General features: G+C 42.0%; 1 protein-coding gene across 2 annotated transcripts in view; it reads right to left on the bottom strand.

The window, feature by feature from the left end:
* SLC17A8 (solute carrier family 17 member 8) overlaps positions 1-11226 on the bottom strand; it is a 40421-nt gene extending 29195 nt beyond the window's left edge. For both annotated transcript variants that reach the window (XM_073330976.1, XM_073330966.1), the window contains exon 1: positions 11126-11226. In XM_073330976.1, the coding sequence (XP_073187077.1) occupies positions 11126-11226 (101 nt within the window). The remainder of the gene's footprint in view (positions 1-11125) is intronic.
* Between the last annotated feature and the right edge of the window lie 11456 nt (positions 11227-22682).

The raw sequence follows: 22682 nt of genomic DNA on the forward strand, positions 1-22682 counted from the left end.
AGCCTGCGTGGGCTGGGGCAGGGCAAGCAGGAGGTGGCTCACTCAGGGAGGAGCGTGGGCGGGGCCATGCTGGGCTGTTTGGGAAAGCAAAGCCTTCCCCAGCCTATGTGACACGTCACCCAGAGGTATTGCCACCCTTACTTCTGCGCTGCTGCCTACAGAGCTGGGCCCTCCGTTAGCAGCTCCCAGTGTCCAGCCGCCCAGCTCTGAAGGCAGCAGGGCAGAAGTAAGGGTGGCCTGGTATGGTGTCGCCACCCTTACTTCTGCGCTGCTGCTGGCGGGGCGCTGCCTTCAGAGATTGGCGCCTGGCCAACCGCCCCTGATCTCCAGCTGACTAGATCTGAAGGCAGAGCAGAAGTAGGGATGGCAATACCGTGACCCCCTAAAATAACCTTGTGACCCCCCACCCGCAACTCCCTTTGGGGTCAGGACCCCCAATTTTTACAAACGCTGGTCTCCTCTGTGAAATCTGTATAATATAAGGTAAAAGCACACAAAAGACCAAATTTCATGGGGGGAGACCAGATTTCACAGTGCGTGACGCGTTTTTCATGGCCGTGAATTTGGTAGGGCCCTACTCATTATAGAACGCACCACCTGTTTGGGGGGTCTGCCCCGTTTTCTGACAGTCATCCCTGAGATTGACACTCACAAACAGAATGACAGAGGGGTATTCAGATCTCTGGGCCCGTTTCAGTTTCAAATAATTTTTTTTGAAGGAAGGCATGCAGAGTATTCAGATTATACTATTATACAAATATCTGGACACCATTTACAAAAACATCCCAATACAAGTGGAACACAATTTGTTTAATACAAAAATATTGTAACATCTCTTATTAACAACCTTTCTGGGCACACTCAGATTGCTCTAATACAGTGTCTCTCAGCGTTTTCAGGTGGGCAACCCTTTATTCAATATCAAAAATGTTCATGACGTCCTTGCATGTATTATAAAAGTAAGAGTAAAAAGTGTATCAATACTAACAATAAGCCTATATAATTTATTTGTGTGTGCGTTTTGAGAGGTTGACGGAATACTAGAACTTGAAGGATAAGAATGAGCAGGGAGTGGGGAAGCAAGGTTTTCTTTGCTTTCAATTGTTATCAACACCTCCCAACACCCCAGGGGTCATGCCAAACAGTTGAGAGACACTGCTCTAATAAATTCTTATCCCCTATTTGGTCAGACAAAAGCAACTTCGCTTTATTTAGTGCAAGCATCTCTTCTTAATGAATGCATAGCTACCAGAAGTATTAGTTCTTCTGGGCAATGACTGCTCCAGCTTACAGCACTTAACACCATGAGGCCCCTGGTGATGGAGGCTCTGGGTTCTTCAGTAATGTAAACAGGGGTTAAAGTAACTTAAAGGATTTACCAGTAATCAGGGTGGCCGAGGTCCTGGGCAAGGTGGGGGCGTGGCTCTGGGTCCCCGGAAGGGGTGGGGCCTCGGGCAGAAGGGTGAGGCTGGGGCCAGACTCCCCCAGCCAGCCCTTCAGCACTGCCCAAGCCCACACCACCCGGGACTCTGGTGACGATTTAAAGGGCTCAGGGAAATCACTGGGCCCCGGGGCAGCTGCCCCTTTTGTGCCCTCCCCCTCCCAGCAGCCCTGTCGGTATGGTGCTTAAAGCTCTGCCATGGCAGCGCTTTAATGTCAGCTGCGTACCGGCCCATACCGGCAGCCACTTTCTTACCAGTACACCGTATCGGCCCATATCGACTTACTTTCACCTCTCAATGTAAGTATTAGAAAAGAATAATAGTGAACTCAGTGCTGGTGAAAAGTGCCAAACTGGCAGCCTGGAGCTCCCAAGCCTTCTGTTTATCCACACGAAAGATCCAGTGTCTACAGTGCAAACTTCCCCACACTGTTCCTATATCATGCCTTGAGCGTGCTTTGAAGGGTAAGAAAATAATTTAATCTCCTGGTCCTAGCCTCTTTGCTGAGATTGCCTGTTGTGGTGATAAATTTTGTGATGTAAACACTGTCCACTGCAACCAGATTGAAACTTAATTCACACTGGGCAATAAATCACCACTAAATAGTAACAATGTGCTGTCCTGGCCTGGATTTGACCCAGTGAGCTAGTGGTGACAGGTTCACTTCTACAGCCCACTTAAAAATCTCCTTAAATCCAGTAGTTCCCAGACTTCTCCTGAGCCCCCATTGTGCTGGATTGATTGGAAGATGTGACTCCCTCTGCTGTGCTTCCTCACACTGTGCTCTAGCACCATTCCTGTAATCTCATTTTCTGTCTCCTGGCCTCTAGTCCTCTCTTTTTCCTTTGCATCTTTTACGTGTGTGTGTGTGTTGTGTGCATGTCCATTCTAATTATTATTCCTCTGCTCCTTTGCTTTGTCTCTCCCTCCTGGATCCTCATTCACTAGAAGGCAACACGCTATCTGGTTTAGAGGCAGCTATTGGTGGCTGCATGGGGCCAGACTATATGTGCTCCCTTGGGCCCGTGAGAGACTAGTTCTCTACATGCAAACTGTTCCTGTGGCTGGTTGCTTTAGGGGTCATTGTGGACATAGGGTAGGAAGTTGAGTGACCTTCAAGGAGCCAGCTGCTGCTTCAACTGTCATCTCGTGAGCACATTTGCAATGAGAGTTGGAGCTGATTGGGGGCTAAGTCTTCCCCTCTTCCCCAAGGCGGCCTGTCCTCCATTGCTGGGAAGCACTGCCCTAAGCCACCCACCTATCAGAAATCATTAAGACATGAGAGCATTTTCTGTTCAGCTTCAACTATTGATAAAAGAAACGTCTTTAAAACCAAACCTCATTTGGCTCATGATTGCATTTACATTAACTATCATTATAGTTAGCATTATTCCTTTCAAAGCACTCTCCTACTTCTGATACTACTCCTGGCCCTAGCATAGATGTGTCAAATCTCTTACATTTAGACAATGCTGTTATATAGGACATTGCTTTCCAATCCAACCAGAAGCAGAATTTTTTAGAAATATTGAAAAAAAAAATACTGTTAGCATGAGATTTCCAACCACATTTTGCAGACTGAAGAGGTGTGAATAAGCTTTGGAAAAGCATCTTTGCTTTGGGGGATTCATCACAGCTCTGCACCTCTTGCCATTGACCCAATATAAAACTATACATAGCAAAACTGAATCTTAAAGTCTAGCTAAGCAAGAATTTTCATTTTAACAAAACTAAAAAGTTGCAAAACCAACTAGCATAACAATCTAGGCACTTGTCTTTTCAACAGCAAGTTCATTTTTCTGTGGTTATGCATTTCATATTCATCATGCCCAATCTACAAGAATATCGCTGGTAGAACTGGTAGTTACCTTAAGAGCAGAATGAACTTTAAGTGCACTCTCTGTACATAAGCTAAATTTTTCCCTTCCCAACATTAACTTTTTATTCATTGCTTTAAAATGGTGGATTTGGGCCTTAGGCCTCAATCCATCAAAACACTTAAAAGCATGATCAACTCTGAACATACGAATATCCACGTTGAAGTCAATAGCCAACTCATAAGCTTAAGCATGTGCTTAATCCAATGAAGCCTGGAGCCCTTAGACAGCACTTGCATTACACAAAGCCTTTCAGTTTATGTTATTTGTCACCTGGAAATCAGCTTTGAAATGACAGACTCAGAATGCGACTCTCTGCATCTGCTGAGGAATTACTATTGAAGGATTTTATTGCTGTGAAATGATGAGCAGAATTACTTATAAACGCCAAGGAAGACTGAACTGCTTTGCAAGGTTATGAAATGGTTTAACTTTTTCTGATAAGAGCTAGTTATTTCCTTTTTCCAGGTACCCGGCCTGTAGCATTTTTGCAGTACATCACTCTTCTATTTTCCCTTGTTAATATCTCCTGTTGTATAGCCACACTCACCCTTGGTTGATGTTCATTCATACAAAAAAAATTGATATTCACATAATTCTCTGATAAGATGTCACAGTGATGTTGGTCTGGTTGCTTAAGAAATGGCTAATTTACACCATTCCGTAGCCTTTAAGGGCTTGTCAGAACTATTTACTCACAGTCTAAATAACCGCTGTAATTACGGGATATGATTAAAACAGAAATAATTTCACATACAAAACTGTGCTGAGGGCCATCCTGCTGGCACAAGGCAACTTAGACTTAACTAAACTATAGCTTGCTACATTTTTTTAAATACTCATTTCTTCTCAAAAGTTACTACACTTGATCAGAAGTAGGCATTTTCCCCCCTGCTTCCAGTTGACACAAGAGTAGAATTCAGAGTTTTAAAAAAGTGGAGATTCCTGAACAAAGCTGTTGCAGATCTTACATATTTTGTATTTAAGGGGAATGATTTTGTTTCCTGATTATTTTAGGCTCATTTAAAAGAAATGGTTTTGTCACTTATATGAACAATATGAAGTTGTTTTTCCAACACTCAGCATTAAAATATAGCTGTCTGCCAGTGGAACCTCCATAGCATCTCTTAGTTGGGTGTGTGGCAGAAAAGCTGTTCTAGAGACAACACATATTTAAATCTGGGAAGAAATTCAAGGCCCCTTTTGAACCTTCAGTCCTGCCAAAGCTTTAACAGCACCATAGCTGTAACAGTGCTGAGTGATTCTATTCTGTTACCACACTGAAATCAGATAGAGAAATCTTGCCAGAGCACATGCAGGTGGGCTGTCTCCAGCTGATCTACCTGTAGCTAGCTGAAGCATCCTGGGAGAGCTGTAATGCCTTAAGCATAACATCCTCCTGACCGCTATAATTGTAACCTACCATCCCTCCCTAACCAGCAGGTAGCGTCCCACGCAAAAGACTGTGCAAATCCATAACGCAAAAATAATAGATTTAGCGGTTTCCTATTGATTTTACCATATCCTTTCAAACATGAGATTTCATTTAAAAGTTCTGAAGTCTCTACACTTTGCAATGACAATGCTAACTGATACATCACATGCTGTACGTCTCATGTTTTCACTGTAATACAAAAGTTTAACGCCAGCCTCAGACTTCCTCACGTCATAAATAACATATCACACTGTCCACCATTGCATGGATTTCCAAGAGATCTCGATGAGATTGGAGTTAAAATTTTGTTTTATATTACCATCACAAAGAATGTGGGATATATAAATGTTGGACTTGTTTAGGACTTATAGACAAAGGATCAAAGTTTGTCAGTGAAAGTAATGTGTGCAAATTAAGATATATTAAAGGACGACACATTCAATGGACAGTTTCTTGCTTTTAAGGGTTTGTGTGGGTTGGTTTGTCCTTTAAGCAACTGGTTTTAATTACCTTTTTTTCTTTGGGAAAATTGTACGTAAAAGTGAAATTGATCCGTCTGGTTTCATTGTCCAAGCTGAGTGAAATGCCAGAAGTAAACAACCATAGAAAGTGAAAAGGTTAAATTATTAAGACTGCTGTGATGTAAAAGTAGTTATTAGTAAGCCAAAATATGTAATTAGTAAGCCAAAGTATGTAATTATCTTCCTTTGACAATCTAAGTCAGAAGTTATTGATCAACAAAGCAAATCTTCCAAGAAAGTGGAGCGAGAGGCAGGCAAAAGTAAATTAAAGAACTGTTCTTTGAAATAAGTAAGATTTTAAGTAACAGCAGCATTTTGGGCAGCTGGCATAGATAAGATGATTGTGCAAAGCTGAAACATCTGTTCACACCTATACATTTTCAGCTGACTGACAATGCTCATAGACATGAAAACATTCCTCTGACCCAAGACTTGGTGTAGTGCTTAGTGAACCAGGAAAACTAGGACCTTGGGCCCAGTATTGCTTCCACTGAGTCACAATTTTACTATGGACTTCAATGAGAGCTGGACTGGGCCCTAAGAAGATATAGGTTGAATATTCAACTCTCCCTTATAGCACAGTAACCCAATTAAAAAATATGTGTATGCCTCACATCTGAGGCATATTGCAAGATGCTTCAGAATACATGCAATGCCCTATTTTGTCTAGTTTAATTTGAACAGATTGCTGTAGGACATTGTTCCGCCTGTGCTCATACTGGCCATGATCATCCCGTATATCACGCCATTTCTTTGCCCTTCACAGGATTTTTTTTTCTTTTGGTATTAAGTTCTGAAAAATAAAATTTGAGAATGAACATTTGGACATCAAGCACGGATGAACAGATCTCCACAAGGCATGGCCTCGCACACTTGCTCGCCCTTTTTACACTGGTACTTCCTAAAATTCAGAAACAAGAAAACAAAATGGTGGTTACAATAATAATTTAAAATAGGGCTTTGTTTAAAAAACATTTATGGCCACCAGGCATGCATGACCTCTCTCTCCACAGCCCCTGGATTTTAAAGCTATTCCCAGTTGTGCATTGTAAATTATTCATCTTCGAATCTGATCATGTTTCTTCTTGAGGGACTCCCAATCTTTCACCCCTTCAGCAGTCTTATCTTGCCTTGTCTTCTGCCCTACCTCTCCCCATGCAGAGCCTCAGGCTTCACTTACTTCTTCCATACAGGTAGGTAGTCTCATATGGGGAGAGGAGCAAGCAAAGAACACTCCACATCTCCTCTCCTGTGGGAAGGTTCCACTCCTCTTGACTGGGTCTGCATGTGGTTCCAAGCCAGAGGAGAGCTTAATGCTGCATGCTGGGATGCATTTGCCAGGATAGGTCAGACTTACTATACAAAAGTCTCTTGGATTTTCCTACAAGCCTTCTTATTTTCATCATTTATGAAGGATTAGTTTTAGAAGTTCAGAAATGTCCCCTTTTAGTGTGTGTGTACTTCTCAGGGGCATTATCCACACACTTTCAGATTTATTACCCATTCACCTACCCCATAGATAGCCATCTAAACTTTTGGACACAATCCACCTGGGAATTTTAAGGATGTATGTATCCCACCCTTAAAGTTCATACACTAAATATTTGAAAATCTATTCAAAACAGAATGTCAGTAGAGCTCCTATATTTAGTGTTCATAGACACGGTACTCGTTTATCCTTTGCCGCTTTCTCTAGTCATTTTCTTTCCTTTTGAACAAGGTCTTTGGATTTTTCATACTAAAACTACTGATTAAACAGCCTGAATGAACTTTTTAAATGTCCCAAAATTACTAAGAAAAAAAATAATTTTTAGAGCAAGTGCACCTTCACCTCGCTGTATTTATTTATTTTGGTGTAGAAACTAAACCACATTTGGCAAAGATAGGCAATTACATACAAGGATAGAGCAGAATTTAAACAGTTTCATTTTTTAATTATTTAAAATTGCACAGATGTTATAGTGATGGGAAAATTATAAATACCTACAATAAATTAGATCAGATTGATACATTTCAGAATAACCATTACCTGATACAAGGGGGCTGTAGCAACATGAGAATTACACAACATTCAAATTTCACATCTTCCTCTTTAACATCATTAACTGTCCTCAACACACTCATCAGTTTCATCGTGGCAGCAAGAATTAGCAGATTCAGTGTAACCTCAAGGATTCAAATATCAGTCAACTAAAACCCTCATTTATCCAAAGATGAACACACCTTCTGAGGTCTTGTTCAATCATTCGGGATTTGTCCAGGTTCTAGTCATTGATGGCCAACTCTTGGAATAGCAGCACCAATGCAAAAACCTTAGTGTACACAGGCAAACGCTAGGCAAACGCTATGCAAACTGTGATTTGCAACACAGCAGCTTACCCCTGTTTCAAGCAGGGGTAAACTACACGGAGTGGCACTATAGTAGATTTGGTTGTCTAAACTAGGGGTGCAGCTACACAAGTGGTTGCTCAAAGACAGCTGAGATCCTCATGGTATACAAGGCCTGAGATTGTGCTGTAGCGTATAAAGTTCTCTACACGGAAATCCTTAAGCGCATACGTCTGCAGAGTTTAGAAGTTTTGCAGGAGAAAGCCTGTTTTCCTGGGAAATGCAGAAAAGCCTGCAGACTCCTGGCCCCTACACCCATTAATCCAAATCCAAAATCAGCTGAATGAATTTTAGGCTAATCAAGAACATGCTATTATTGCACTTTAAACTTGTTCTAAATTGGAATGGTTAAAGCAATTTCTAAAACCTCTAGCTAAGTTATTCCAACTGATGACAAGCTAGGGTTAGCAGATAGCAACTGTGAAAAAACTGGACACAGGTGGGGGGTAATAGGCGCCTATATAAGAAAAAGTCCCCCAAAACAGACTATCCCTTTAAAAACAAGACATCTGGTCACCCTACAACAAACAGCAACTTGAGCTTCCATAAGATCACACAGGAGGGAATTATTGGATCAATGGATCTTAAATTGCAAGGATCATTTTAAAATATTTGAATGGAAAGTAGAAGAATACCATTTATGCAATTATTTTGGAAAAAAAAAAACACACCTTTAACCCATCATATTTTCCAATGCCTGTAATTTTTTCTACAGGTTGCTAAATAGCAATCTGTAATCAGTCATCAACCAAATATTAGAAAATGTGTAATATTCTGTGCTGATTTACATACTGTTGAAGTCAGTGTGGCTGGATGGGGAACAAAGTCAAGGCTGAATTTGGCCCAGCACAATTACCATCATAAAAACAAAGGTCATATTTTTAGTTTGTTTTAAATAGCCGTGGGTGAACCTCAAGCTAAACAGCTACGTTTTAATAGTTTACAGAACTTTTTCAAACAAACTAGTTTGGGCTCCAGATCTCCCAAGAACAGGTTTTGTCATTAAACTTTCAATGCTTCTTGGTTTGGGCCTGGTTGTAGACACAATGAGAATAGCCTTGCATTGTATTCTCCCTTGGCATTAAAATTGGGAAGGGCAGAAGCATGTGAACATTTAAAAAGAAAAAGTTTAACAGACTTTTCTCTACCTCAAATAGGGCTTGGTTTGGCTCACAACAAGTTCTGGGCAAAGCGTGAGACCAGTTCTTACTGACGGGTATTTGAACCAGTTGCTGAACTCTAACAAGAGCTGGCAAACATTTGGGTAACAAAGACAATTCAAAGCTTGAGTGAGTTTTCCACATGGCAACCAAATGAACTGCCAACAAGCCACATGGATATGCCACCTGAATGTTACACTATAAACACTAAGTACATTTGTTCATATGGACCAGCAGGATTCACAGCAAAATGACTTGTGATTTAGTTGTACAACCATGCTCCTTGGTTGTGTGTGTACTGTTTATATATTTTGCAAGTCAAAAAGCAAATGCCTGGCTTTGTATAAAAGATGGAGAAAAGTTCAGGAGAAACTACGCAGGGAATAAATACTCTGAGTATGCTGCTGTGTGTTTACAAGGTGTAAAACAGAGGACGGCAAACTATGGCCCACTGGCCACATCTGGCCCGTGGGACCATCCTGCCCGGCCCCTGAGTTCCCAGCCGGGGAGGCTAGCCCCTGGCTCCTCCCCCGCTGTGCCCCCTCCCCTGCAGCCTCAGCACACTGCACCGCCAGTGCTCTGGCCCATCACTCCTGCTGGGCAGCGTGGCTGGCTCTGGCCGGGCAGCGAGCTCCTGCTGCTCTGAGCAGCATGGTAAGGGGGCAGGGAGTGGGGGGGTTGAATAAGGGGCAGAGGGTCCCAGGGAACAGTCAGGGGACAGGGAACAGCAGAGATTGGATAGGTGTGGGAGTCCCAGGGGGCCTGTCTGGGGGCAGAGGTTCGTGGGGGGGTTGGATAGGCATGGGAGTCCCAGGGGGTGAGGATAGGGGTCAGGGCAGTCGGGTTCAGGGGGTGGTCGGGGACAAGGAGCAGGGAGGAGTTGGATGGGTCAGGAGTTCTGAGGGGGGCAGGAAGTGGGAGGGGGCAGATAGGGGGTGGGAGCCAGGCTGTTTGGGGATGCACAGCCTTCCGTACCCGGCCCTCCATACAGTTTTGCAACCCTGATGTGGCCCTCGGGCCAAAAAGTTTGCCCATCCCTGGTGTAGAAGTCCTCACTATAGCAAGAGATATGTTAGTGACTCCTTAAAAAAAAAGCATTCTCTCCCACTCTTCAGCATATATGTACCACAGTGTAATATATAAATGAATTCATTTTTTTCCCCTTTCTCTGAATAGAAGACAAGCACAGATGCACCAAGAATTATACCTGGACCAGCACTCCCAAAACTAAAAAGCAGAAATTTGATCTTTGTATGTAAAAGCACATATCAATTGAATAGAATAAAATAAATTAACAATAAATTAAATTGCAAACAGTGGCCTGATCTTACAAACATTTAAAGTATGTGCTTAACATTAAGCATGTGAGTAGCACCATTGAAGTTATTGGCACTTCATTATGCATAAAATATAAAAATAAATGAAGTCAATAGAACTATCCATGTCTTTAAAGTTAGCATGTGTGTAAAGGTTTGCAGGATAGAGGCCTTTACTGATAATATTACTATTTTGTACTAATATCCATGTTTCTCCTTTACTTATCAATTTGATTCCTTTGTGTGTGTATAGTTTTTTTTTAAATTATTCAAAAGTAAAAATGTTCACGCTTTTGTTTTATTTTAAACTTCCAAATTAAGGTGAAAATGGTGAACTTTTTTTTCCTGCACCTAATAAACCCCAGATTCTCTTTTCTGTCTTTCAAACTCCTGTTTGCCCTAGCTAAAATACACACACACACACACACACACACAAGATTTTCACTGGATGGCTTTTCTGTTATTGATCAAGGGTAAAATTTTCAGAAGTACGTAAGCAATTTAGGAGCCTAAATCTCATTGAAAGTCACTAGGCTTCTAAGTCAATTGGGCATTTTTGAATATTTTACCCTAAATCTTTTTAAACATCTACCCATACAGTTTGCATGTCGTAATTTGCACAATGATCATCATTTCACATGCAAGCCAAAAGTAGAAATCACTTCCATTAAATATTTAAAACTGTGTTTAACTGTGGTCCTTTTTCATGCTCTACATAACACTAGAGTAACGTTTCATAATTTACTTTCAACTCTTGTTCAGCATAACATACCTTATAGTCTAGATAGAGTCAATGCTGTAACGTTATTTTATTTGCTAACGTTTGTATCTTCTCATGTGTGCTCAGCTATTTTTTCTGCAACCTTAACTCCTATTTTTATTAACAGATTTTTCTTCACATCTTTCCTTTTAATAAACATAACCCTAAAATTTCTTTAACTAGAACAAAATAGGAATCCTTCTTGGATGTTTCCATAAGATTTTACCTTTGCAGATTCCCCAGAGAGTCACTGACAGTGGTCTTCACCTCTTCCTTCCCTGGTTTCAAAAATCTGTCTTTCAGTAAACTAAACCCTTCAAAAGGCATTTTGTCTGTCTTCTAAATAAATCCTTTTGGTTAACAGTTATTCACTGCTGCAGTCATAGTTGCTGTTTTCAGACTTGGGGGTCACTGTTAGTCACCTTGTTGATCTCTGGGACAACAACCAGTTGGTCTAGAAAGTAGCCCAGAGGGAAAATTCAACGCAGATCCTCCAGAACAAGAAAGTCAGGCAGGCAGAGCTCCAGCTCCAGTGTGAAATCTTCTAAGAAGAAGGAAGGGCTCAGCAGCACAATTGCTGCAGCTCCACGGTGTATGTGCTACAAGAGCTTGCACCTGGCAAGAAGGAGGCTAGTCCAAAGGGCTGCAGCTGGAGGAGCTGGAGAGATGCTGATGTTTGTATTCCTGGACCTGGTGCTGTTGCCTGCACCTCACGCTGGCTTGCTCAGTCTCATTCTCCCTCCCTCCTCCCGCTGCCTCTCTCATGCCGAGATCCTATGCAAGGTGATGCTATAGTAACGGACACAAAACCTGTCCTCAAGCCACTCAAATTTATTAATAGGATCTCATCCAAAGCAACGGGAAGAAGCAAAGTTTATTAAACATTTACAAGTTCTCTCTGATGCAGGATGGGAATTACAGGCTACAGTTCCCAGTCACTATTTATCCCCCGGTCCATATAAGCCCCCTACCCACATGCACCTGCCTGATCTGGGCTCAAATATGTCTTTCCAAGACATGTCATTTATTATTGATATCACTAGGGCCTCAGGCAGGCAGATGCAGAAGAGTTTTAAAGTGCTGCTCTTTGAACAGGCAATGAAAGATTGGCTGTAAATTGGGTTAATTCTTTATTTTTATTTTAACACAAAGAGGATGAGGGAGATGACCCTTTCCCATTCAGCATGGCTTTGCTAGGACAACATGTCTTTTCTAGCATTGAGTTCAGACTTTTAACACAAGCTCTTGTAAAAATGCAACTATCTGGCAAATCCCTAACGCCTGCATACTATGGGCATTGAGCTGGGGTGACCTGAGGCAGCCTGGCTTTTGGCAAGGCCTCAGTTGTCAAGCTTTGGTTATGGAAACAAAGGCAAAAATGTTGCCTCTTTTTGATTGGTGCTGGGATGCTGCCAGTATGTTTTGCTTTCCTGGTGATGGTGGGGTGGGGAGACCCAAAACTCTCCTGGTTTTGAATTCACAATCAATATAGGAAAATAGGTGGATTTATACTTTCCAGTATTCCCCTGATCCCTCAAGATATAAAGTTAAATGAGCAGCCTCTGTGACTGATGGTAGATGCCGAATCAGATGATCAGCAGACAGGGCATTAACTTCCAGATTAGATCTTTCCCACATTTAAAGAATAGCACAAAAGGCAGCATGGTCAAAATGGACCGGGCAATGGGCTGGGACTCAGGAGATCCAGGTTCAACTTCAATTCCCAGATGTGTCATGGACCTGCTATATGACCTTAAGCAAGTCACCTCACTTCTCTGTACCTCTGTTTCCCCTCCTGTCCTACGTCTGTTTTGTCTATTTAGGCGGTAAGCTCTTTGGAGCAGGCACTCTCTTTCTCGCTCTTTGTACAAATGACTAGCACAATGTGACCCTGATCTCCATGAAAGCCTCTAGGTGCAAAATAATGACTAAAGGCTCATAATCTCTGAGGCAAGTCATGGAATGCCTCAAAAGCTGCTCTCATAGTTGGTGGAGAAGATGCCTCTTGGAAGACAGAGTCTCACTCAGTTGTTAAAAGGCCAGTCAGTAATCTGAGATGAGCTTTTTTAACCTTCATATTCATATAAGGTATTTGCTTCCTTTGCCATCGATGAGACATCTTTTACCTAAAAAAATAAAGCCTCATGAAGAAGAGATTGTTGGCAGAAAGGCTTTTTTGTTGCAGAACTAACTGCTTCACTCTTTCTGGTTATAGTCTCCTTCTGCCCTTTAAATAATTCTTTTCCTGCTTCTAGGGCAATGACAGGAAACCCCAGGCTCAGCATGACTAACCTACAATTGCAGAATAGCATGCAGTTAATCAGCCCCCAGCAAACATGCAATACAGGAGAGGCCTAGTAGTCAGCCAGCCCCGAGCATATTCCAAATACTTATGCTGTAGGGGATGCAGCAAATAAGCCCCAGGATTGACAAAGTACAGGTAGAACCACACAGCAAATGAACATCCACCATAGCTAAAATTCACGGCATAAATCCATGCAGGTCCTTCCAAATTTCAACTTTTTACTGCAGACATTTTTCAATAAACTTTGTAAAACCACAACATTTGTCACTGGGATTCAGGATCAGGTTTAATACTGAAATTACTTCTACCTCATTTTATAAAATTGACTAGATTTCAGGATGGCAGGTTCCCCTTAAAAATACTGGGCATGAGAATGTCAAAACCACCAATAATGAAACACCGCATTGCTGTATATATACTTTGTGCCTTGTTTGTAAAGGGAAATCACGATTCACCAATCTATTAGAATTCTTTGAGTGTGTCAACAAGTGTATGGACAAGGATGATCCAGTTGATATAGTGTACTTGGACTTTCAGAAAACCATTGACAAGGTGCCTCATCAAAGGCTCTTAAGCAAAGTAAGCTTTCATGGGATAAAAGGGAAGGTCCTCTCATGGATCAGTAACTGATTAAAAAGATTAAAGGTTAAAGGAAACAAACAGAGTAGGAATAAATGGTCAGTTTTCACAGTGGAGAGAGGTAAATAGCGGTGTCCCCAAGGATCTGCGCTGGGACCCGTGCTGTTCACCATATTCATAATGGATCTGGAAAAAGCGGTAAACAGTGAAAAGGCAAAATGTGCAGGTATACCTGCAAAATATTTAAGATAGTTAAGTCCAAAGCTGACTGCAAGGAGCTACAAAGGGATCTCACAAAACTGGGTGACTGTACAACATGATGGCAGTTGAAATTCAATGTTGATAAATGCAAAGTAATGCTGTGACATTTCCCAGGGTACAATCTGCACTGATGGACAGCTGTGTTCCCTCAATTTACCAACCTAGAGTGCCTCTGACACTGCTTCACTGTGAGAGCAACCACTCCTGGTCTGCTCACACATAGCCTCCAGCATGTAAATCACTCCTAACTATATGGTATGAGTGCTATGGCCAGCCACTTAGGAATTACACTGCAGAGCCACACCAGCAAGTTCCCAGGCCCAGACTTTCCCCCAGAAATGTGCATCTTGTACTGCTCAGTACCCTCTTGGACAACACAACCTCATATAAAGTCTGTCATTTCATAAGTAGGCACAAATCTTGATATCTCAAATGGAGTTTCCCAAACATTTTCAATCCAACCACATTGGTTTACATAAAACAATAAAACAAGGTTATAAACTACAGAAAGATAGATTTTAAGTGATTACAAGTAATGAGGCATAAAAGTCAGAATTGGTAACAAAGAAATAGTAAAATGCAATTAACACCTAATTTAACAGCTAAGTAAATTCAAAGCAAAGTGTCTCTTACCATATGGTCTAGCAGTCTTACTGGCTGGAATTCTTTCAGCCAGGATCTTCCCCCAATCTAATGATGCTTCCTTTGTCCTTTAAGTGTTGTTGACGCGGTGAGTAGAGATGATTTGGGGCCGCTGTTCCTCATTTTGATCCTTTTCCCCTTCTTTGACAGTCATCTACAGCTGGGGTTCAGGAGACAAAGTCTGGGGAGATGGGAACTTCCAGCTGCTTTTTTGCCAAGATGTAAATTGCTCACCCACACACTTTTTCCTGCCAAAGAATGGCCGCTTAATCAGGTGATAGTCCACCGGATTTTGTTAACACCTGACTGAGGCATCAGTTTGCCTTTTGTCTTTGAGAAACCGGTTTGAGCCTTCTTTTCTAAAACTTGGAATGTCTCAGTAATATCATACAGTAAAATCTTATCACTTTAAATACAATGTTGCCAAACATATCTTACCAGGATAACAAAGATCAGCAAATTATTTATTTTCAAATGATACCTCACAAGTAGGGCCCTACCAAATTCATGGCCATGAAAAACGTGTCACGGACCATGAAATCCGGTCTCCTGCCATGAAATCTGGTCTTTTGTGTGCTTTTACCTTATACTATACAGGTTTCACAGGGGAGACCAGCATTTTTCAAATTGTGGATCCTGACCCAAAAGGGAGTTGTGGGGTGGGAGGGGATTACAAGGTTATTTTAAGAGGGTAGCAGTATTCCCACCCTACTTCTGTGCTGCCTTCAGAGCTGGGAAGCCGGAGAGTGGCAGCTGTTGGCAGGGAGCCCAGATCTGAAGGCAGCGCCCCGCCAGCAGCAGTGCAGAAGTAAAGGAGGCAATGCTATGCCAGGCCAGGCCATCCTTACTTCTGTGCTGCTGCCTTCAGCGCTGGGCAGCCAGAGAGCGGTGGCTGCTGACTGAAGGCCCAGCTCTGCAGGCAGCAACGCACAAGGGTGGCAATACCGTACCATGCCATCCTTACTTCTGCACTGCTGGTGGTGGCAGTTCTGCCTTCCGGGCTGGGCTCCCGGCCAGCAGCTGCTGGTCTCCAGCTGCCCAGCTCTAAAGGGAGCGCTGCCGTCAGTAGCAGCGCAGAAGTAAGGGGAGCAGTACCACCACCTTCCGTACAATAACCTTGTGACCCCCCCCCCACACACACAACTCCTTTTTGGGTCAGGACACCTACAATTACACCACCATTAAATTTCAAATTTAAATAGCTGAAATCATGAAATTTACAATTTAAAAAATCCTATGACCGTGAAATTGACCAAAATGGACCATGAATTTGGTAGGGTCCTACTCACAAGACATACTTTGTGAAAAATCCATTATAGTTTTATAAAAAGGGCGAGTATAGGGATACAGACTGTCACAAATACACATTAGAAAACAATTGCAACTACACATACAAAATGATGGGGTCTAAATTAGCTGTTACCACTTAGGAAAGAGATTTTGGAGTCATCATGGATCTCTCTCTGAAAACATCATCCCAATGTGCAGTGACAGTCAAAAAAGTGAACAGAAAATTAGAAACCATTAGGAAAGGAATAGATAAGAGCAAAAAAAACCCCATAATGCCGCTATATAAAGCCATAGTAAGCTCACATCCTGACTACAGTGATCAGTTCTGGCTGCCCCATCTCAAACAAGATAGACTAGAATTGGAAAAAGTACAGAGAAGGGCAACAAAATTGATAAGGGGCATGGAACAACTTCAATTTGAAGAGAGATTAAAAAGACAGACTGTTCATCTTAAAAAAGAAATTACTAAGGGAGGATATGATAGAGTTCTATAAAATCATTAATAGTGTGGAGAAAATGAATAAGGAAATGTTATTTACCCATTCACATAAGACAAAAACCAGGGGTTCCCCAATGAAATTACTAGGCAGCAGGTTTAACACAACCAGAAGGAAGTACTACTTCACACAATGCATAGTCAACGTTTAGAACTCATTGCCAGGGGATGTTGTGAAGGCCAAAAGTATAACTGGGTTCAAAAAAGAATTAGACAAGTTTGTGAAGATAGGTTCATCAATGGCTATTAGCCAAGACAGTCAGGGATGGAACCCCATGCTCTGGGTATCCCAACCCTCTGACTAACAGAAGCTGGGAGTGGACAACAGGGGATGAATCACTCTAATTGCCCTGTTCTGTTCATTCCTTCTGAGGCATCTGGCATTGGTGACTGTGGGAAGACAGAATACTGGGCTAGATGGACCACTGGTCTGACCCAACATGGCAATTCTTATGTAACACTTACCTAGAGGCTGGCTATTTTGCTATCGTATTTGTTGTGGGTGTGCGCGTGTTTTCATTGAAAGGACTGGAAAATTCACTTCACACTGATGGCATTGATTTAAAAAAAGAAAAAAAATCAAATCAAATTCAGACCACAGGTGAAATCCTGGCCCCACATTGAGCTCAATGGGAGTTTTTCCATTAACTACAGTGGAGCTAGGATTTCACCCCAATGTGTAGGTAGATGCAATTCCATTGATATCCTTTGTTATTTTCACTTTCAATGTTTGTCTGCTGTAGTTTATAACATCTTGAATGCAGGTACTTTTTAATTTCTGTAAAATATACAAAGTTTAGCATTTTATAAATACTTAATTGTAATATCAACCCAACTGACTCACTATGAGACTGTGCAAAAGTTACTTCAACTTTTCTGTGCCTCTGTTTCTCCATCAGTAAAATGGAGATAATACCGATCCACTTCATAAGGTATGATGAGTCTTTTCAATATATATATAAAAGGTTTTGAGGGCCTCCAATGCAAAGCACTGTTTAAGTGCTAAGTATTATTCACATTGTAATACGAACATTTAAATTAAGAACAAAATAACTTTGTTTGATATTTGATTGGTTTTATGTGAATTCTGGGACCAAGCATGTGGTGACATCACTGGTACCTGCAGTGAGATGGCTGCTTGCCGGATCGCTCTGCTGTCCCTTTGAGGGAGTACTGGTGGCCTATACATGGTACAACATACACAGATACACAAGAATGAGGGCATTTGCACACACACAGAGAGCAATGAGTGTCTTGAACCTTAAGGTGAGGTTCTTGCTTGGGATGTTCCTACATAAAAATAGCACCTTTTGAGTCAGGAGAGCTACTCCTAAGGGATAACACATCTACACTTTTTGCAGCACACTGTACTGCTATATACTTTAGTCAGCCGGAGAACTCAGGAACACAGCTCCACATCTTCTGCTCAGAACAGAGGCAGCACTCAGGGTTCCGTGGAAGGACAGGAAGAGATGGATAGTGGAGTCAGTGGATGGAATTGCTGAAGAGCAAAGGGAAAATGTCAAACAGTGGGGAAACAGCAAAACGCGAAAGACTTGAGGTGGAGCAGGCAGAGAAAAGGTAGAAAAAAATGAAAGAATGATAAACAAAGGAAGAAAAAAATGATTTGGAAAAAAGGAGAGAAAACATGGAAGGAAAAATTAAATTAAAAAAAAAAAACACAGAAAGCAAGAAAAGCTGAATTTCACCGATTCAAATTTCTACATTTATTGTTTTTCCAGTATTGCCAAGCAGAAACATTAAAAAATTGAGAGTTAGGTCCCAAGGATTCATTAGGTTGGCTTAAAAACCATGAGGGATTTTTAATGGTTACTTTATTTGTCTTTTGGTTTTTGAGCCTTTGGGGGCATTCAGGGCATATTTTCAAGCTTTTCTTAGTAACCAGGCTGCCCAGAAACATGCCACCACCACCACCCCCTTTTCTCTCTCTCTTTTTTTTTTTTAAAGTGGAAGCTGGGATTCTCATGAAACCACTTGTTTTACCAAAAGCCCCTGCTTCTGAAGACATCAAACACTACAAGACTCACCAGTACAATTTTGAGAGTTGGCAACACTGCATTTTCCTGGCAGACTAGGCCCGGGGAAAGGAGGAAATAGTTGATCTTGGGCTTCCAACCAGTTGCATCTGTAAGCATGAGTGCTCACCTCTAGGTGCCCCTTTCTACCTGGATGCTGCATTGTGAGGGACTTCATCTCTTCACCCATGACGACCAGTTCCTTGGCCTGCAATGGTCTCTCTCAGCCTGCATCCTCTCCCAATCCCCTCTGTGGGTTTTCTATGGTTTGGCTCTCCTCTGGTCAAGTCACATAAAACTCTAAAACCCTTCTGGGGTAGCACAAACAAATCCTTAATGAAAGTCCAAGTTAATAGTCAAACTAATAGACCTTCTTCCCTTCTCAGGCTTCACTAAAGTTCCCTTACTGGCCCTACCTCCGGGCTTCCCTTACAGGAGCCTAACTTGCTGCTGTAGTGTTCTTTCTCCATTGTATCCAGCCTATTAAACCCTACTACAGAGCTTCTCTCTGCGAGAGACTCCTCTGTAATCTCCACCCACTTAGCTCCCTCAGTCTACTTATAAGGTTTAGCTGCACATCCTCTGGTCAAGAGACAGTTGGTTAGTCACTCCCCCAGAGCAGAGCATGACTAAGTGGGTTCTTTCCTTTGCCTTGTAGATGATGGGGAATTAAAACCCACTAGAGCATCCTTTTGGATATGAATGAGGGAGCCTTATTTTTCTTCTCAAACCACATACTTGACAAAGGAAATTCTTAGAAATGGCAACCATCAACTCCAAGGGTGAAATCTCACAGCTCAACAGCAGAACTCACTAGTGTGCCATCAAGAGAGAGAACAGGAGTAAAGACATTAAATGAAATCCCAAGGAGGGGAGGGGGACATCACATGAGAAAAAGCACACATTCAGACCTACCACCTTAGAAGCTCTTTCATAAAGGTAGCATGATGCAAGACACTCATTAGTCAAGTAGCCTGCCCCACTACTTCTGAGTTTTGAAAGTCAAGCCTAAGTGAAAATATTTCTATCACAAACCATATCATAGTCTCTGCCTGCTGGAGCTTGCATCAGCAAAACAGCCATGATAACACAAGCAAAACAATCAGAATTAATAGTAATATTGTTCTTGGACATTAGAGATTAGGATCACAGTTTGTATCACAGGCTATGTCTACACTACCACGATAAGTCGACCTATGCTATGCAACTCCAGCTACATGAATAACATAGCTGGAGTCGATGTACTTTAGGTCGAGTTACCGCGGGGTCTACGCCATGGGGGGAGGGTCAATGGGAGAAAATCTCCCATCAACTTACCTTACTCCCACAGTATTCTTGCCAGCACGTTAAAGAAGTATGGGCTGGATGAATGGACTATAAGGTGGATAGAAAGTTGGCTAGATTGTCGGGCTCAACAGGTAGCGATCAATGGCTCCATGTCTAGTTGGCAGCCGGTATCAAGTGGAGTGCCCCAAGGGTTGGTCCTCGGGCCAGTTTTGTTCAATATCTTCATAAATGATCTGGAGGATGGTGTGGATTGCACCCTCAGCAAGTTTGCAGATGACACTAAACTGGGAGGAGAGGTAGATACGCTGGAGGGTAGGGATAGGATACAGAGGGCCCTAGACAAATTAGAGGATTGGGCCAAAAGAAATCTGATGAGGTTCAACAAGGACAAGTGCAGAGTCCTGCACTTAGGACGGAAGAATCCCATGCACCGCTACAGACTAGGGACCGAATGGCTAGGCAGCAGTTCTGCGGAAAAGAACCTAGGGGTGACAGTGGACGAGAAGCTGGATATGAGTCAACAGTGTGCCCTTGTTGCCAAGAAGGCCAATGACATTTTGGGATGTATAAGTAGGGGCATTGCCAGCAGATCAAGGGACGTGATCGTTCCCCTCTATTTGACATTGGTGAGGCCTCATCTAGAGTACTGTGTCCAGTTTTGGGCCCCACACTACAAGAAGGATGTGGAAAAACTGGAAAGAGTCCAGTGGAGGGCAACAAAAATGATTAGGGGACTGGAACACCTGACTTATGAGGAGAGGCTGAGGGAACTGGGATTGTTTAGTCTGTGGAAGAGAAGAATGAGGGGGGATTTGATAGCTGCTTTCAACTACCTGAAAGGGGGTTCCAAAGAGGATGGATCTAGACTGTTCTCAGTGGTAGCGGATGACAGAACAAGGAGTAATGGTCTCAAGTTGCAGTGGGGGAGGTTTAGGTTGAATATTAGGAAAAACTTTTTCACTAGGAGGGTGGTGAAACACTGGAATGCGTTACTTAGGGAGGTGGTGAAATCTCCTTCCTTAGATATTTTTAAGGTCAGGCTTGACAAAGCCCTGGCTGGGATGATTTAGTTGGGGATGGTCCTGCTTTTGAGCAGGGGGTTGGACTATATGACCTCCTGAGGTCCCTTCCGATCCTGATATTCTATGATTCTATGATACTCTTCTCGTCGGCGGTAAAGTACAGGGGTCGACTGGACCCACTAAATCAACCACTTTTGGTGGACCAATCTCAGAGCATCAATCCCCACTGTAGTGTAGACCTGCCCTTAGTTTCCCCAGCTGTAATATGGAGATAATTCTTCCCTACCTCAGAAGAGTTCTATGAGGGCTTGTTTGTTTTTTCCTTTTGAAAATGTAAAGGTCTACTTATGTGCTAACTATATTTATTATCACCTTATAAGCTCTTTGCGGCAGGTCTCTTACTGTGCGTCTATACAGCACCCAACACACTAAGGGCGCCATCTCAGTTCTGGGCCCTTTAAGTTCAATCACAACATTGATAAATAATCATGTACACAATGGATTCAGAAGTTATTGAGCTTGATGCAAAAGTTACTGGGTGAAATTCTAGGGCAGTGGTTCTTAACCTGGGGTGCACGCAGTCGCTGGGGGTGCGAAATCCCCTTTCTGGGGGTGCGAGACATACCAGATTTTTTTTTTTAGAAGGTAAATCATTGAAAGCACAAATTAAGCACAGGCACGTAAGTACAACTACTTTGTTTAATCAAACCTATGTTTATATGTATATAATTCTCTCTCTTTCATTCTATGGTTATGATATATCTAGGTTTAAAGAACTGACCTATTTCAACTATTTTTGTTAAGGGGTGCGAGAACAGATTTTGAGAACCAAAGGGGTGCAGGCTGCAGTAAAGGTTAAGAACCACTGTTCTAGGGTCACTGTTATGCAGTTGAGACAAGGTGATCAAGATGATTTCTTCTGTAGCTCACGAAAGCTTATGCTCAAATAAATTGGTTAGTCTCTAAGGTGCCACAAGTACTCCTTTTCTTTTTGCAAATAAAGACTAACACGGCTGCTACTCTGAAACCATTCTTCTGCCTTTGAAATCTATGAATCTACAAAGTCCATTCTCTTGGAACAAATGCTCAATATCGGAAGGTGGATTTTAACGGGGATTCTGATCTCTAGGTTAATCTAGTAACAGAGATCAGAATCTAGATCTTTTATTTTTTACAACTTGATCAACGCTTCCTGCATGGGTTCAACCCAAGTCACAATTCTGGATGAAATCCCAGCCCCTAAGACTTCATCCTGAGGCTCTAGCATCTGCTTCCTGACCAGGTCACAAATATCAGAGATTCAGCCATAGTTATCCAAGGAAAAACAGAAAATGCCATGATACTAATAAATTATTAACTACAAATATAGAATAAATAGGACATTTAATATTTAACCTACCTGAAGCTACTAATGCTAAGTTCCTTGCATCTTATATGCTGATATGTGAGGTGTTTTTAATAAGTATCTCCAAAGGTACTCTTCCCAAAGTATGTGGATGCTATTACATGGAATACTTCAACTTCCTCAAAAATAAAAAAGCTCCTATCCTGTTTCTAAAGGCAGATAACTTGAAAATCACATTTACAGATGCTAAACATATATGCTAGAAAGACATTCTTTGTTGTTTTATAGCAGTTTTAAGACCTTACAATGTAATCAAATACACTGAGCAAATACTGTAAGACAGCTAAAAAGGAGGCAAGCAAATTACCTCTACAGTATATGAAGAAATCTGGCCTACATTTTCAAGTGATGAGATTCATAGTTCCTCAATTTTTGAGTCGTCCAATCTGAGACACATTTAAAAAGAAACTCATTTTCAGAAGGTGGTTATTCGAGACTTCTGAAAAATCAAGCCATCTTT

This window comes from Lepidochelys kempii, chromosome 1, assembly GCF_965140285.1.
Source record: "Lepidochelys kempii isolate rLepKem1 chromosome 1, rLepKem1.hap1, whole genome shotgun sequence".
Taxonomy (NCBI): domain Eukaryota; kingdom Metazoa; phylum Chordata; order Testudines; family Cheloniidae; genus Lepidochelys; species Lepidochelys kempii.